At 27.6% G+C, this 15,859-nt stretch overlaps 2 protein-coding genes across 3 annotated transcripts in view; both read left to right on the forward strand.

The window, feature by feature from the left end:
- Positions 1-1,070: 1,070 nt before the first annotated feature.
- On the forward strand, positions 1,071-10,209 carry fs(2)ltoPP43 (female sterile (2) ltoPP43). The gene is made up of 4 exons (XM_065501773.1): positions 1,071-1,384; positions 1,455-1,918; positions 9,451-9,674; positions 9,744-10,209. Exons 1-4 carry the CDS (start codon positions 1,220-1,222, stop codon positions 10,082-10,084), a joined length of 1,194 nt encoding a protein of 397 aa, XP_065357845.1. The 5' UTR covers positions 1,071-1,219; the 3' UTR covers positions 10,085-10,209.
- A 1,159-nt stretch (positions 10,210-11,368) lies between these two features.
- Positions 11,369-15,859, forward strand: part of CdGAPr (GTPase-activating protein CdGAPr) — a 174,109-nt gene continuing 169,618 nt past the window's right edge. For both annotated transcript variants that reach the window (XM_065501800.1, XM_065501804.1), the window contains exon 1: positions 11,369-11,679. The gene's annotated coding sequence lies outside the window, so the exon portion shown is untranslated. The remainder of the gene's footprint in view (positions 11,680-15,859) is intronic.

Genomic DNA, 15,859 nt, shown 5'->3' on the forward strand with positions numbered 1-15,859 from the left:
CAAAAATTATAAAGATTATATAAAAAATATGAAGTTTTGAGATTTGAAAAAATATCAGTTATTTAGTGTTAAGATTAAGTTTTGGTTAATGGTTGAATTAGAGGGTGGTTACTATGTAAAATGGTTAAAATTTGAAAATAAATTGATTTATTTTTATTTGAATATTAAAAAAATATCAAGTATTTGGTGTTAATATTAAATTTCTTTGATAATGGTTGAATTAGTATTTTCTTTTTATACTCCTTGAAATGAAATAGATTTATTTTCCATATAATTGAACCCATTGGATGGTTCCTAAGTTGTTTCTATTCTGTACCAACAAATTCAATTCAAAAATTAAATGATATTATGCATAACACCGATAAATGCACAATAAATTTAAGTTTTCTATGAATATTTTCAAAAACGGTCCAAACGGACGAATTTTTATTACGCTATTGTGAATTGTCTCAAAAACTATATATTTTATATCCACATCTGGCAGCACAGAGCAATTGTGCAGTGTAGTCAATTCACAGTGAATGTGTTTTTCAAAGATAAACAATTGAAGAAGAAGATAAACAGTGATGCTAACTTATTTCTTCAGTGCCCGCTAAATATGTGTCTAAATTTAGGAAAACAAAAAATAAAAAAAATTTATTGTTTTTAAAAGGCGTTGATTTCATTTTTTATTTGTATTGAAGACAAATACTAAATTTTGATATTTTGTTTTTAATTTCCATATAAACTATCACTTGACGCCGGAATTAAAAAAAGGCCATAGTTTTAGTGTAAATTTTAGTGTTTTTATTCTGTTAAAATGATTTAATATTTAGCGATATATATCGATATTTATAGCACTTAAAAGATAAAAAAATGCATGCATTTACATGAATTTTCTGTGGAAAACAATGACGGATGTCTTGTCGGAAATGTTTTTTTCCACCCATATATGCAACATAGCGATTTTTTTAATTTTGAGGATTTATTAACGATTTTACCCCCCCACAAATTAGACGATTTTGCCGACAAACGCTTTGGCAACCCTGCTTGTGGGAATTTGTTGTTGCTTCTCGCAAAAAAAGAAAAAAAGGAAACGGCGTGTATTTCACAAACTACAAGAAAAATTCTCAAAAGAAAATAAATTTACTAATAAATTATTGTGAAAAAATAACGCAATATATTATAAAAACACAACTTGTTGTGTAAACTAATAATTGAAATATAAAAATTCGGAAAAATGCCAGCCGTAGTGAGAGTAAAAAGACGTATTGATGAAGAGCCTTTATCGGCCTTTGTATTAAATGGCAAACGGCGACGTCTCGAAGAGGAAAATGCCTCGGCCCTAAGTCACAAAGAAGAATTGTCATCATTATTGAAGTTTGCCGGTACCATAAAGGAGCTCGTAAGTAAAATTTTGATATATAAAACAAGAAAAAAAATCCCAACAATGATGTCATAAATTTCTATGCCAGGATGACACAGCCACTAGCCAATTCGCACGCCTTTCCAAAGAGGAAGCCAAAGAGTTGGTCCTACAGAAAACCCACAAACCCCCGAACGCCACCGATAAGGCGCGCCAGGAAATGCGTCAACATCAACACGAACAACGTTTTCGTGTGGTCAATTGTCTACGCACCACTTTGGATAAAGACAATGCCAATGCAAAATCTAAAGAAATCACTATAGTTGATATTGAAAAACATGCTACAAATGATAAGACTGTTCAAATTCCAAAATCTATGACTGCGTCAAACACAGCCAACACAAACTTAGCTGAAGCTTCAACATCATCGGCAGCTGCTGCTGCTGCCGCCGCCTCGGCAGCTGCCTTAACCATGCCCACAGATTCCGATACGGGTTATGTGTATGATCTGTATATACCCCATAATGAGCAGCATGCTGATTATGTCGATCTTATGGATGACAATTATTTAAGGTTGGTGTTACATGTCGATATGTTTATGTTTACAAATCGTTTTATATAAAAAAAACCAGAACAAAGCAGGATGCAACACACAAACATTTAAATTAGTATTCATGCATTATTTTCGTAATGTTAAGGATTGAACTTTAGTAAATTCGTTGAGCTATTCCTCATTAAATTATAAATTCGTTTCTTTTATGTTTTTATTTTGTGTAGAAATTTTTGTAATTTTTGAGTTTATTAAAAAAAGGAAACACTTAGAAAAGTAGGGTTAGGACAAATTTGTTGCTAAATATTTTGAGCATAGAGTAATAGACATAGAGCGGAAACTCTGATGTCAAATACCTAACTTTATTGTCAAAAACCTAAGTGATGCGAATGTATTAGTAAGAAAAACTGTGAAAACAAAATCAAACACTCGTATGTGTATCTTTTTTGAGTGATTTTTTTGTTTGAGTTTTTCTAGTTTCCGCTCTATGTATATTTTCTCTATGATTTTAAGTTTAAACTTGTTGGCATATGGTGGATGTGCTGCTAAGTTAAGGGGATGATATTGCTTTATTCATAATAACCAGAGAGCTGATAAATATTTCTTTATGTGAAAAGCTGAAACTTAAATAGTAGCTCTTTAATTAGCTTCCAAATTTCAATATTGTGAATACTGTACAAATATGTATTGAAAAATGAAACCAAGTATTGAAAAATGAAACCAAACCAAATTCATGATAATGTATTTTCATTAATTTTTGTTATTGTATGATACCTATGTTTGAAAATAGAGCTATATTTTTCATAGACATTTCTCTGTACTACCTTTCTATGTATTTATTCTATTTAATCGGGTTTTAGAAAGAAATTGGTTGTTAAATATTCTATACAGGTTTTCAAAAGGAAACAAATACAATTTTACAAAATTTTTCATTGAAATTTAGTGGAAAAAATATGAAATTGATAATTTTGAATTGAAATTGATAAAAATTCCAAATGACATTGAGAATTTCAATTTTAAATTGAGATTATTCCAAACAAAATTGAGAATTTCAAATAGAAATTTAGAAAATTTCCAATGATCTCGAGAATTTCAATTTTAAATTGAGAAAATTCAAAATAAAATTGAGAATTTGATATTGAAATTGAAAAAATTTCAAATAAAATTGAGAATTTAAATTTTAAATTGAGAGAAAATTCGAAATAAAATCGAGAATTTCAAATTGAAATCAGAAAATTTCAAGTCATATTTAGAATTTAAATTTTAAATTGAGAAAATTACAAATAAAATTGAGAACTTCATATTGAAATTGAAAAAACTTCAAATAAAATCTGGATTTTCAATTTTAAATTGAAAATTTTGAACCGAAAATTTCAAAATATTTAGAATTTAAATTTTAAATTGAGAAAATTCCAAATAAAATTGAGAATTTCATATTGAAATTGAAAAAAATTTCAAATAAAATTGAGAATTTCCATTTTAAATTGAGAAATAAAATCTAGAATTTAAAATAGAAATCAGAAAATTTCAAATGATATTTAGAATTTAAATTTTAAATTCCGAAAATTCGAAATTAAATAGAGAATTTCAAATTCAAATTTAGAAAATTTCAAATAAAATTGAGAATTTCAAATTGGAATTGAGAAAAGTTCAAATGATTTTGAAAATTTCAATTTTAAATTGTGAAATTGTGAAATTTACAAATTAAAATAAGAATTCAAAATTTCAAATAAAATTGAGAATTTCTAATTGAAATTGTGAAAACTTCAAATGATATTGAGAATTTCAATTTTAAATTAAAAAAATACCAAATGAATTTAGAATTTCAAACTGAGAAATTTCCAAATTCAATTTAAAATTGGGAGAATTCCAAATAAAATTGAGAATTTAAAATTTAGAAACTCTCCGAAAATTGGGAGAATTCCAAATAAAATTGAGAATTTAAAAACTATCTGAAAACAAAAACAACACTCGTGATTATTTTGAGTGATTTTTTTGTTTACGTTTTTTTTATAATTTCCCATACGTGAAAAAACAGTAATTTTTATTATTTTTGTTCATTGGCATTTCTCTTTCCTTAATTTTATTAATTTACTCTATGGTCTTCGTTGTAAAATTGAGAATGCATCTTGTGTATAACAGTATTTTCTATAGAAAATCTTGTGTATAACAGTATTTTCTATAGAAAATCTTGTGTATAACAGTATTTTCTATAGAAAATCTTGTGTATAACAGTATTTTCTATAGAAAATCTTGTGTATAACAGTATTTTCTATAGAAAATCTTGTGTATAACAGTATTTTCTATAGAAAATCTTGTGTATAACAGTATTTTCTATAGAAAATCTTGTGTATAACAGTATTTTCTATAGAAAATCTTGTGTATAACAGTATTTTCTATAGAAAATCTTGTGTATAACAGTATTTTCTATAGAAAATCTTGTGTATAACAGTATTTTCTATAGAAAATCTTGTGTATAACAGTATTTTCTATAGAAAATCTTGTGAATAACAGTATTTTCTATAGAAAATCTTGTGTATAACAGTATTTTCTATAGAAAATCTTGTGTATAACAGTATTTTCTATAGAAAATCTTGTGTATAACAGTATTTTCTATAGAAAATCTTGTGTATAACAGTATTTTCTATAGAAAATCTTGTGTATAACAGTATTTTCTATAGAAAATCTTGTGTATAACAGTAATGTATAATGTCCCTTTTTTTTGTAAATTTTTGTTAAATCTTTTATGTTTCAGCGATTTCTGAAACTATATAGTTCTCGCAAGAATATCTGAAGGGATTTTTGAAAATAAATATTAAGCATAGAAAGGCAATCGTAGTTTTTTACATATATCTCTGCAATTTATATAAAGCAATTAGGCTTATTTTTAATGTCAAAAGTTTAAATGATATATAGATGCAATAAATGCTTTCAAAAGCTTTCCGGCGGCTTGGAAAAATAGATTTCAAGTTAACAGAAAACAAATTTTTTGACTATGTTCTTTGTTTCTGTTTTGCACACTATTATGAATGATTCGCCATATTTGATTACATAATGTTGCCATATTAAAAATAGAAAAGAAGTGTTGATTTTGTTTTTACCAAAACTGGAGAACCAAAAGAAAACGTTACAAAATTAAGGCACTTTTATAACGTTGAACCCATTGGATTTATGCAGAGAACTGCGACGAATTGTTGGGATGTTGTTGTCAGTCAGAAGTGTTAAGAAGCGATCGGTTTTAAGTATAAAAAGGGTAATCCTAGTTTTTACATATATTTCGGCCAATTATGTAGCAATCAGACTGATTTTCAATTTGAAATGTATTTCTGATGATGTTAGAGGTTGAACATTAACAAATGACTTTTGGAGAAAAGTTTTGTTTAATTGCTTTTGTTTGTACAGGTATATTTCTTATTTCGCTTTTCTTGTCTTTTTACGAAAAAGAAAAAATTATATTCAGAAATTTCCTTTGAAAAGTAATAAACATAACTTGCAATATTAAGAGCAGGCCATCTATGATCCATTAAATATGTTTCTTTGATTTATAATGCATTTAGCTAAATTTGCTTTTCCATTTTTACACATTTAGTTTTTGTCTTAATTAAAGCATTTTTACATAAAAATTTAATTTTTTATTTTTAATTTTACTTCTTTTTTATACCTCATCCTCAATCAATTACAAACAAAACCAAAGGCTACAATATCCATTTAATTATTACAACGAGGTACACTTACAATGCTATTGGTAGTTCCTTAGCCTAACTCTATAACTTTGTTAACTCCTTACAATGGCATCTCCTACAGTAAAAAAATGAAAACGAAACAACAAAAGCGCCTCAAATCAACAAATGTGTACGGCTAATTGCAAAAAAAAACAGTAAATTTAAAACTTTTTTAATTGTATATTTATTTAGTTGTTTATTTGTTTTCATTCATTTATCAACATTTTCACAAAGTCTAGTTATTTTTTAACCTAAAGTTATACTGACAGTTTTCATACAACAGCGAATATAACTTTAAGTTAAGAAATAACTAGTAAGTCCTGAAAATTGGGACTAGCATGTTATATTCATATTTTTTTTATTGTATGTTTGGTTTATGTTGGGCTTTTGATTTTTAGTTTTTGTTGCAAGTAGTTTGTATATTTTTGTAGTTGTTTTTGGTTTATTGATATAAAAAAACATTTATTTTATGTATTTTGCTTTAAAATTTCATTATGGCAATGAAAAACGAACAAAACCCTTCGTTTAATAAAATGAAAGGGAAAACCATAGGGTAACTTGGAGACAAGACAAAATTGTCAAAAACCTAAGTCTGTTGACAAAAACCAAACTCTTACAACAACAAAATACATGTAATGTATGTATTTTGTTGTTGTGTTATTTTGTGTCTCGTCTCTATGTATAATTCTCTTTAGGGAAAATAATTCACTATTATGAATTGTTTTTTTATTTTGCTGCAAAGAAAATTGTATAACAGGGTGACTTAGATAATAGTCAAACTGAAAACATTGAATGTAAACAAACATTATAGGATTTTCTCATAGTCGCCCTGTGTTACATAAAATGACGGTAAATTTTATAATTTATGAAAATAACAGAAAGTTTTAGACAAAGCATAAATTTTTTTTAGAATTTCTCTAGACGAACGTTTAGTTTTTGATACAGAAACAGGCACTATGTGTTGTTTTTCTATTTTGAGTGTTTTTTTATGTATAATTATAGAATAGCTGCCGGCAGATTTTTCAAACATTTGGCTAAATATCAGTATATGGAAATGTCCACAGCTAGTTGCTTTTGTCCTGCTGATATTTTACTAAATGTTTATGGAAGTCAAGTTTCTTTTAATATGAACTCAGAAAAACTAGCCTGAAGATGGAGCAATTTATCCCAGGTTCATTTTAAGTTATTTTCCCATTGAAAGGAATATATTTTATTCATTTCTTGCTCAAATATTTTGTAGTTGATTATGAAATAATCTATTTTATTTGTTGCTTTATATCATTTGGTACTCATTGTTGAATTTTTATTTTATTTTTTATCAATTATCTGTTTTGTTTTGGGGTGCTTTTGTTGCTTCGTCTAATTTGTTTTCCTATATTTATATTCCGACCATATCGAACAAGTTTTCCTTTAGTATTTAGTAATTTCAACTATTTTCACTTTAAAACAATTTTTGATTAATGTTTTAATTTTTTTTTATTTGTTTTATTTACTTTTTTATTCATAAATAATACATTACTTTGTGATTAATTATAAAAAAAATAGTTTCATTTTCTATTTTTTTTTATAGATATAAGTTTTATTATTAGATTTTTTTTATATACATACTTTATAAATATTAAATGTACTATGATATATCTTTAATAAAATGCTTGGTTTAAAAACCAAAAAAATATGAAAAATAAAATAATGATTTCCTATGAAAAATTTAAAAAAAAAGAAAAAAAAAACAAAACAAATAAATATCTTATAATAAAAGTAAGTTAATTAAAGAATAACTTTCTTTAGACATAAATGTATAAAACTAAAATAATACAATTTTGATTATAAATTAAAAATCAAAACGTTAAACAGAAATAAATAAAAGAAAAATATCTTGAAATAAACAAATATTGCATAAATTTAAAAAAAAGCATAAATGTTGTTTTATTGTTATAATTTGTTTTTTAAACCAAGTTTTTATTTTTTTGTTTGTAAAAAAATCGGGAGAATTTATATATCCTCTGAAAGATTTGTTGTAAAAAATTTAAATTTTTTGTGAAAATTCGATTTTTTTTGCAAAAATTAAGATTTTTTGTGAAAATTTTATTTTAAATATTTGAAAAAATATAAAATTTTTAATTTTTGTAAAAATTTTGATTTTTTTTTTTATTAAAATTTAAAAATTTCACAAAAATCAATTTTTTTAAAAAAAAAATAATTCTTCACAAATATACATACATATTTAAGAAAAATTAAATTTTCTAAAAATTTGATTTTTAAAAAATTAAATTTTCCAAAAATTAAATTTTTTAAAAAAATTATTTATCTAATAAATTAAATTTTCTAAAATTAATAAAATTCAGTTTTTTATACAAATTATTAATTGTACGACTTAAAAATTTGGAATTTTCTCAAATTTCAAATTTTCTGTTAAAACAATTTAATTTTTTATACAAATTACTACTAACTTAAAAATTCGGAAATTTTTCAAATTTTTAACTTTTATTTTGAATCATTTGTACAATATAAATTTATTCAAAGTATTGGTCATTGTTAGTTATGAACTTCTCCCAACTTTCTGGCAACATATGGATTCCGAGACAAAAGAACTACTCATCTTTTGAGGCTAAGCACGAATCAAACCAATTTAGGATACTCTGTTCTGATGTTGTTGTTATAGCAGCAGTGATTGCTGAGTTGACAGCCCTTGGTCGAATGAACTCGGGTCATTCCGGTGCGTAGAACCGGCTGTCATGGGAATGCTGTTCTGAAGTGAAGCGTATTGCAGAGAGAGCATTCTGCACCGATTGAAACAAATAGTAGTAGGACGGGGCAAGGTCTGGATTATAAGGCGGATGAGGCAAAACTTCCCAACCACTTTATTCTTAATAGTTTTTAAAAAGGCAATGCATAATGTGGCCGAGCGTTGTCATGATGAAATATTCACTTCACAGCTTTCATTCATCAACTTTGTTCACGTGAAAAAATTCATGTCATGTCGTGAAATTTTTAGATGGAATTTTGTAAACAATAAAACAGCTGTTACGAACAAAAATCAACTATTGTGAATGAAAAATTCATGGGAATATCACAATTTTCCCTTCGAGGGAACAGATATTCTTTCAAGGTCTCTCGGTTTCAACTCGTTGGTACCCAATTTCCTAGCTTTTGGATAAATCCTGCTGCTCTCAAATGTTTTGAAATTGCTGCTTGAGTAGCTCCCAATGATTTTGAAAGTTCTTGTTGATTTAGACAACAATCTTCATGGTGTAATGTATACAATTCTTGGTCTTCAAACTTTTTTGGCTGGCCTGGGCGATATTTGTCTTCCGTGTCAAAATCACCACTTCTAAACCGAATAAATCATCTCTCGCTCGTTGCTACCGATGGAACACATTCATCATAAGCTTTGGTGAGCTTCAGCGGCACTTTTTTTAAAATTAAAGAAAAGCTAAACTTTCCGCATATGGAATCGGTAGCCAACCATTGATAATAGGTCATTAGATCATGACTAAGGCGTTGTTTTATTCTTCAGATATTCACTTGTCGAATGTTCCTTTATGGTGCAGTAGATTTTCCATTGTTCTCTCCAGTTTTAGGTTTAAAAAAATCTTTAAAAATCAGACTAATCCATACGATACGAAATTTCAATACTTTTTTAACACCTTCCTTAAAAATACAATTTTACAATTTCAAACCCAAACTAATAACATTTAGAAATTTGCATGGTAAGTTATCTGATTCATTTTCTCAATTCAAACTAGTTTTACCAGCTGTAATCTATGAGCAGTTGCCAAACCTTTGCACATTTAATTAATATGCCTTGATATTTTTCTTTATTTTCCTTAAAGTGTCCGAGCTACTGACAATTTTATCTATGAAGATAGCTACAATAATGATGATGATGATTGCGATTCGGAAGACTCTAATCAGGAGAACTATTTCGGCAACGAGTATCCCGATGAAGATGATGATGCTGCCTTAAATAGTGATCGTGAGAATGATATGGAAGAAGATGAGTATGAAGATGAATGTGCCAAAAATCTGAGAAAAGGATTGGAAAAATTTGTGTTTGGTAAAATTAAAAAAAAAAAATCATAAAAAAAACTTAAATTAAAAAAAAATTTTAAATTTTTGTAAACAGGTGACGATGAAGAGGAGCATAGTGATGAGGACTTTAATAATTCTTCTTCAGATGATGGCGGTTTCTATAATGCCTATCGTGATCCTTATGTACATTCGATTGATCCTGAAGAGCAAGGTTTCTGCAATGATGTTGATAGTTGTGATGTAGATCGTTATGGCATGGCCTATGCCCGCTATAAGGCGCGCATATTGAAGAAATCTAAGCCCAAAATGGTTTCAGATGATGAGGAAATAGAAGATGCTGCAGCAGAGGATGATGATGGGTCAGAGATTTATAAATCGGGCACAGATGAAGAGGATGATAATTATCACAGTGCTAATGAAAGTGAAGAGTTTTAATAGATTTGCTGCTTTTATTTATTTTTTTTATTAACTTTTATATTTAATAAGATTTCCGCTGATTTTATGTATTATTTCAAATAAAAAAATAAAATTGTACTTTTGTCTACTCAATGTTTGTAGAATTTAAGAGTTTTATTGGATTTTTAAGAAATTTTATACGATTTTGTTAAATATAAAGTACTTGGAGGTTTTGCAATTTGTTACGAATGAATGAATTAGAATATAAATTAGATTTTGGAGCAAAATTAAATAAATTTGCACGAATTGGAAGGTTATTATTACAAAATCAACGTTTTATTTTTAATTTATTATTGATTTACATATAACCGCAATTTTCTTATTAAAAAGCAAACTACCAGACTGTTTACTTCATTAACAAACTGCCAGATTTTCCCAAGGAAAATTTCCTTAAAAATTTCCCTTTAAAAAAAGACTAGGAAAAAGGAAAAGAGCTAGAGAACATAAAATAAAGAAAAACTAAAACTAATGATGCCATATTTTAAAGCTAGCAAAACACAACTTTATTTTAATAACAAAAATTTAAATAAAAACATAGTTTTTTAAATAAATAAACATTTAATAACTTATTTAAAATGTAATTGTTTATTGTTTAACAAATTTGTATTAATAAATATCAAAGTATTTGAAAAATAATATAATATTTTTTAGGCGTTTTTTCTTTTGTTTTTAAATTGCTCTGGCTACTTTATTTAGCTCGCTCTTTCTCTTTTGTTTAATTTTTTGTACAACAAAAACTACAAACAAAATTTTTCCAAGCAGTGTTGCAAAAGACGTCGGTAAATTAAGGTGTTTGGTAACGCGTTCGGTTATTATTTACGTAGATTTTTTATTTGCAAATAAATTTTCGCCCCCAGAGAAAAAAAGATATAAATGTAAATTTTTTGTAAAGAAAATATGCAATATACTAAAAGGAAAAACCTTAAATTATTGACAAATTATAACAATTTGTGGAATAGAGCAAATAAATACAAAAAAATTGTCAGTCATTGCAGGATTTAACAAAAAAAAAGTTTTTATTTAGTGACAAAAAAAAAGTTGGAAATTGAAGGCAATTTTCTGTGTGTAAGTGTAATTTTTGTTGCAAGAATAATTAATTAGTTCATCTTATTGTTTTGTGAAAAGAACAACAAAAAGAAAACTGCAATAATTAATGTCATTTAAGTGAAATAAAAAGTGTGATTTTTAATAAATTTAATAAAAAAAATATTACTAGTTAATACATTTTTCCGTGAAAATTGCTAGTGTATATAATTTTCTTGTTGTTTTTGTGATTTGAGGCTGTAAAAAAGAATCTCTGGGTAGATTTTCTTGTGGTAAAATTTGATTTTCTGCTTCTTTTTTTCAAGAAAAAACAAAAAGAGAAAAAAACATTCAACGCCCCTTTCTGGGGGAGCTGTAAAACAACAAAAAACCTTAGAGGAAGAAGAAAAAAATACCAGAAAAACCTAAAGTGAGAGTGTTGGAAAAAATTTAAAAAAAACTTGTGCAAATTTGTTTAAAACAAATAGAAACAAAGCTTCTAATACATGTGCATTAAATGGATTATAGAATATTTCATGTATAATTAAGAGGTAAGTAAATTGTTGTTATTAATTATTTTTATTTATTTTTTTTAATTGACATCTGTTTATGTCCATAAAAAGAGTTGCCAATTTTCTTATTAGTTGTTTCAAGTTGTTGTTGTTGCTGATTTAACAAAAAGCCCTATAAAATTTCCCTTTAGCACTCATTTACAGTGTGACATTAAAGTTGTTGTTTTTTATGTCTGCCATATGTTTGTTATACCAAAAGGTAAAATATATTTCTCTGTTATCTCCTATAACAAAAACAAAAAACTAAAATGTTAATACGTACTTTAGTGTGTTTGTTTTAAATGTCCTTTCACTTTGTGTTCCCTCACTCTTTTACTTAAGCTGTATATTCCTCTCCCCCTCTCCAACAAATATGGTTGCCTATAATTGTTGTACTATTTTTTCTGTATGTAATACTTTTTTGGTTGTCCCCAAAATATTGTACGTAGCCTCAATTTTTTTTTGGTTACTTGCAAATTTGTTTGATATTTATTTGCTTTTGTTGTTGTTGTCATTTTGTTTCAATTTTTTTGTTGCTGTATCTGCCAGTGAATTTGGTGTTCATTTACATATTTGTGAACACACAGCAATTTGTTAGTTTGTTTGGTGTTTATTTACCTTGTTCATGGAGTGACTGCTGCTGCTGCTGTTTGTTTGAATGTTTTTCTCGGTGTATAAACTTCTGTGTTAGGTGTGGTATACAATATTAACCCACCAAATAACAAATATTATATTTAGCTACATATTTGTTTACTTTTATTTCAAATGGAGTTTAATTTCAATTTAAAAATAAAGGAATTTTTATTGTAAACTCTATAGGGGTTTTTTGCATCAACTGACAACTTGTAATTTGGAGGTTTGTCATTTTTTTTATAATTGTGAGAGCATCATGTGTCAATTGTAATGTCACCCAAAGGATTTCATTATTCCCCAATAAGCACCAAAGCCTTAAAAAAATTCAAGCACTTGGACATTTTATTGAAATTTGACTTGAATGCAAATGTGTCTTATGTTTTAAATTTGAAAAATTAAATATTTTTCAAACAAAAAACATATGGCTTGAGTTTATGTTTCCTTTTTACTGGAGATTGCTATTGAAATAAAGTTTAATACAACTGAGAAGAATTAGAACAAAAGGTACTTCTTCGATTTTCTTTTGCAAATTGATTTTTTGGTATTTTTTATAATATTTGGGTTGAAATCTTCTAGAAAAATTCAATTTCCCAAAATTTTTAAATTTTCAAAAAATAGCTTTTGTTCTGCGGCTTCTCAACTGTAACTCAATTGCTTGACTATAATTCAAGGCTTGAATTACACTAGCTTTCAAATTGAATTCCAGTGAAAATGCTTAATGAGACATAATTATAAAAAGAAACATTTTGGGTAAAATATCAAATTTTTTTAATGATATTTGTACATTTTTAATAAAAGATTAATTTATTATAAAAATTAGCAAAACTACTGAATGTTTTTATAGGTGGTTAGTTTATTAACCACCATGGCGGATGGCAGTAAAAATAATTATGACAAACATTTTGACTAAATTTCTTTGGTATTCATCTATATAAAAAAGTAACGTTACTGACTCATCATCGCACAGCCTAAACGACTGAATCATGAAATTTTAACAGTGGGTTTCTCCCTCCCTAAAACGATCCACTAAGAAGCGATTTTTGGAAATTCGAACGTTTAGGGGGTAAAAACTGGTAAATTCGGTAACCTTATATCTTCAAAACTAAGGAAGATACAAAAAAACTTAAAATTGCATGTTACTCCATTTAAAAAATAAGCTGACAGGTGTTTCGTACGAAATACGAACCTTTTAGGGGAGAAAACGGGTAAAAACTGTATTTTGGTACTTTTTTGGCACCCTATGTATCTTTTAAACCAATAATCATAGAAACAAAATTTAAATTGTATTCTTTACTTATCAAAATATAAAAAATATAAGTTTGGTACTTTTTGGAAATTCGAAACCTTAAAGGATAAAATTTGTGTTTATTTTTGGTACTTTTTCATAAAAAAATGTTTTTTCTATAATTTGACATAGACATACGAATATTTTATTATGAGCTCCCACCACGATACAGAAATTTATTTGAATAAAATTTAACCACCGCAATGGGGATAAAAAAGGTTCCAAAAAGGGTACAAATCGGGAAAATACATTTTATTTGATATTATTAAGCCAATTTTGATAATTTTTTTCAACATAGGTTCCAGGATTCATACGAAAATTAACTAACAGGTTGTTATTTGGAACTCGAGTGAGAAGGTTTATATTGGGACAAATCCCGGTAAATAGTTTGGTACTTTTTTTAAAATAAATTCTTTCTTGGGCACATTAACACATATTTTTATCGTTTGAGACATGTCTGTAGCATAAACAATTTTAGCAAATGGAAAATTTTTAAATTTCATACTTTGGGGTGTACACGGAGGAAAAGGGAAATTGGTACTTTTCACCTAATGGTACTTTTTTAATAATTTAAATTATTTCACTTATCGACATTAAAGTTAGCTGATATGTATCTGAATGAAGTTAATGTTAGAAATAGGGGATAATATTTAGGTACCAAAATGTGAGAACTGAACTATAGGTACATTTTATTCTTATAATGGTACTTTTTGATTTTTTTATAACAATGGACTTAGAAACATGAAATTAAGCATATATGGTCCTAAGTGAGTGGGAATTCTAGGGGGAGAATTTTTGGTACTTTTTCTTTATTCGAATGGTACTTTTTGTAATTTCTTCACCAATGAAGCTAAAAACATGGAATTAAGCTTATGTGGTGAGTGGGAAACCACTAGTGGGTGCTTTTTGGTACTTTTTATATATTCTAATGGTACTTTTTGAATTTTCTGTAATACTGGACATAGAAATATGAAATTAGGCGTATATGCAATGGTACTTTTTGAATATTTTTATAATAATAAACCTAAACATTTTACAATTAAATTCACAAAGGGACACTTAATAGTACTATTTCTTTATTCTAATTGGCGTGGCGAAGCGCATCGGGTCAGCTAGTTTGGTATATACCCATTTCCTAAAATTGGTTCCTCATTTTGGTTCCACCTCAGCAGTTTGTTTAGATAATTTCACTAACAGAATTATTAGCCAAATTTCATAGAGGTATGTCATCATACGAATCAAATTCATCAGCAAATTTTGACTGGATCGGTTTGCTCCTCATAATTCTCTTCTTCGTCGTATTCAAAACAGCAGACACTTTCACCAATCGGACACAGTGGCAAAAAATTATAGGACTTCATTTTGTAGGCCTTCTAAAAGGCATACTTACACATTCTAAAAGATACTTTACTCATTCCACTCTGCCTGCTCTTAGAAGGTGTTCAAGAAACCCTATGAATCCCCTTCTAAAAACAAGTGAGTAAATGAAAATAGTCTACATAAAAAAATAAAATACTCTGCATCTCTTTGATTAACTCTCCTTAACAGTTTACCACAATAAATTACTTGCAGCCCATCATAAGTAAACCTTCCACACAGCCCCCTAACAGCAGCGAATATGCAAGGACTTGGCTCGCAATAAACACTCGTGAGCTTTTTCTATTACATCCGGGAAAGCCCCTTAGAAAAACTAAGGTTTACAAGGGACAAATGTTACCCGATTTTCGCCATACTTTTGGGGAAAATATCATCCAGTTAGCTGTTTTTTTGGGCCCTATCGGGTTTTAAACAGATAGACAGACGGGCGGATATATGTAGCTATAGATCGTCTTAGAATCTTATGACGACCCAGAATATTTATACTTTTTGGTTCTAAGACCAATATTTCGATATATTACAAAGGTAATGACAACATCAATATACCCCCATCATTATTGATGGTGGGTATAAAACACAACAACTATTGTATGATTCATTCTGTTGTAACGTATGTCCTGCATAAGATTATTGAAAATTTCTTGAACAATTCACTTTTATTAGGGTCCAATACCTATCGATAGCTCGCAAATTACACTGTTTCGCTATTAACTTTATATTAGGGTCCAATAATTGAGTATGAGTAAATCAGTAGTCTATTGAAATTTCAATATTTTTAGTCATGATTGATTTTTGGAAGCTTTTTACCAGCTTTAATAGGATTTGTCGTTGTGCCGAACATAATTTATGAGCTAAATCACTCAGAAAGTAATTCTGAGTCTATCG

Source organism: Calliphora vicina, chromosome 2 (assembly GCF_958450345.1).
Source record: "Calliphora vicina chromosome 2, idCalVici1.1, whole genome shotgun sequence".
Classification (NCBI taxonomy): domain Eukaryota; kingdom Metazoa; phylum Arthropoda; class Insecta; order Diptera; family Calliphoridae; genus Calliphora; species Calliphora vicina.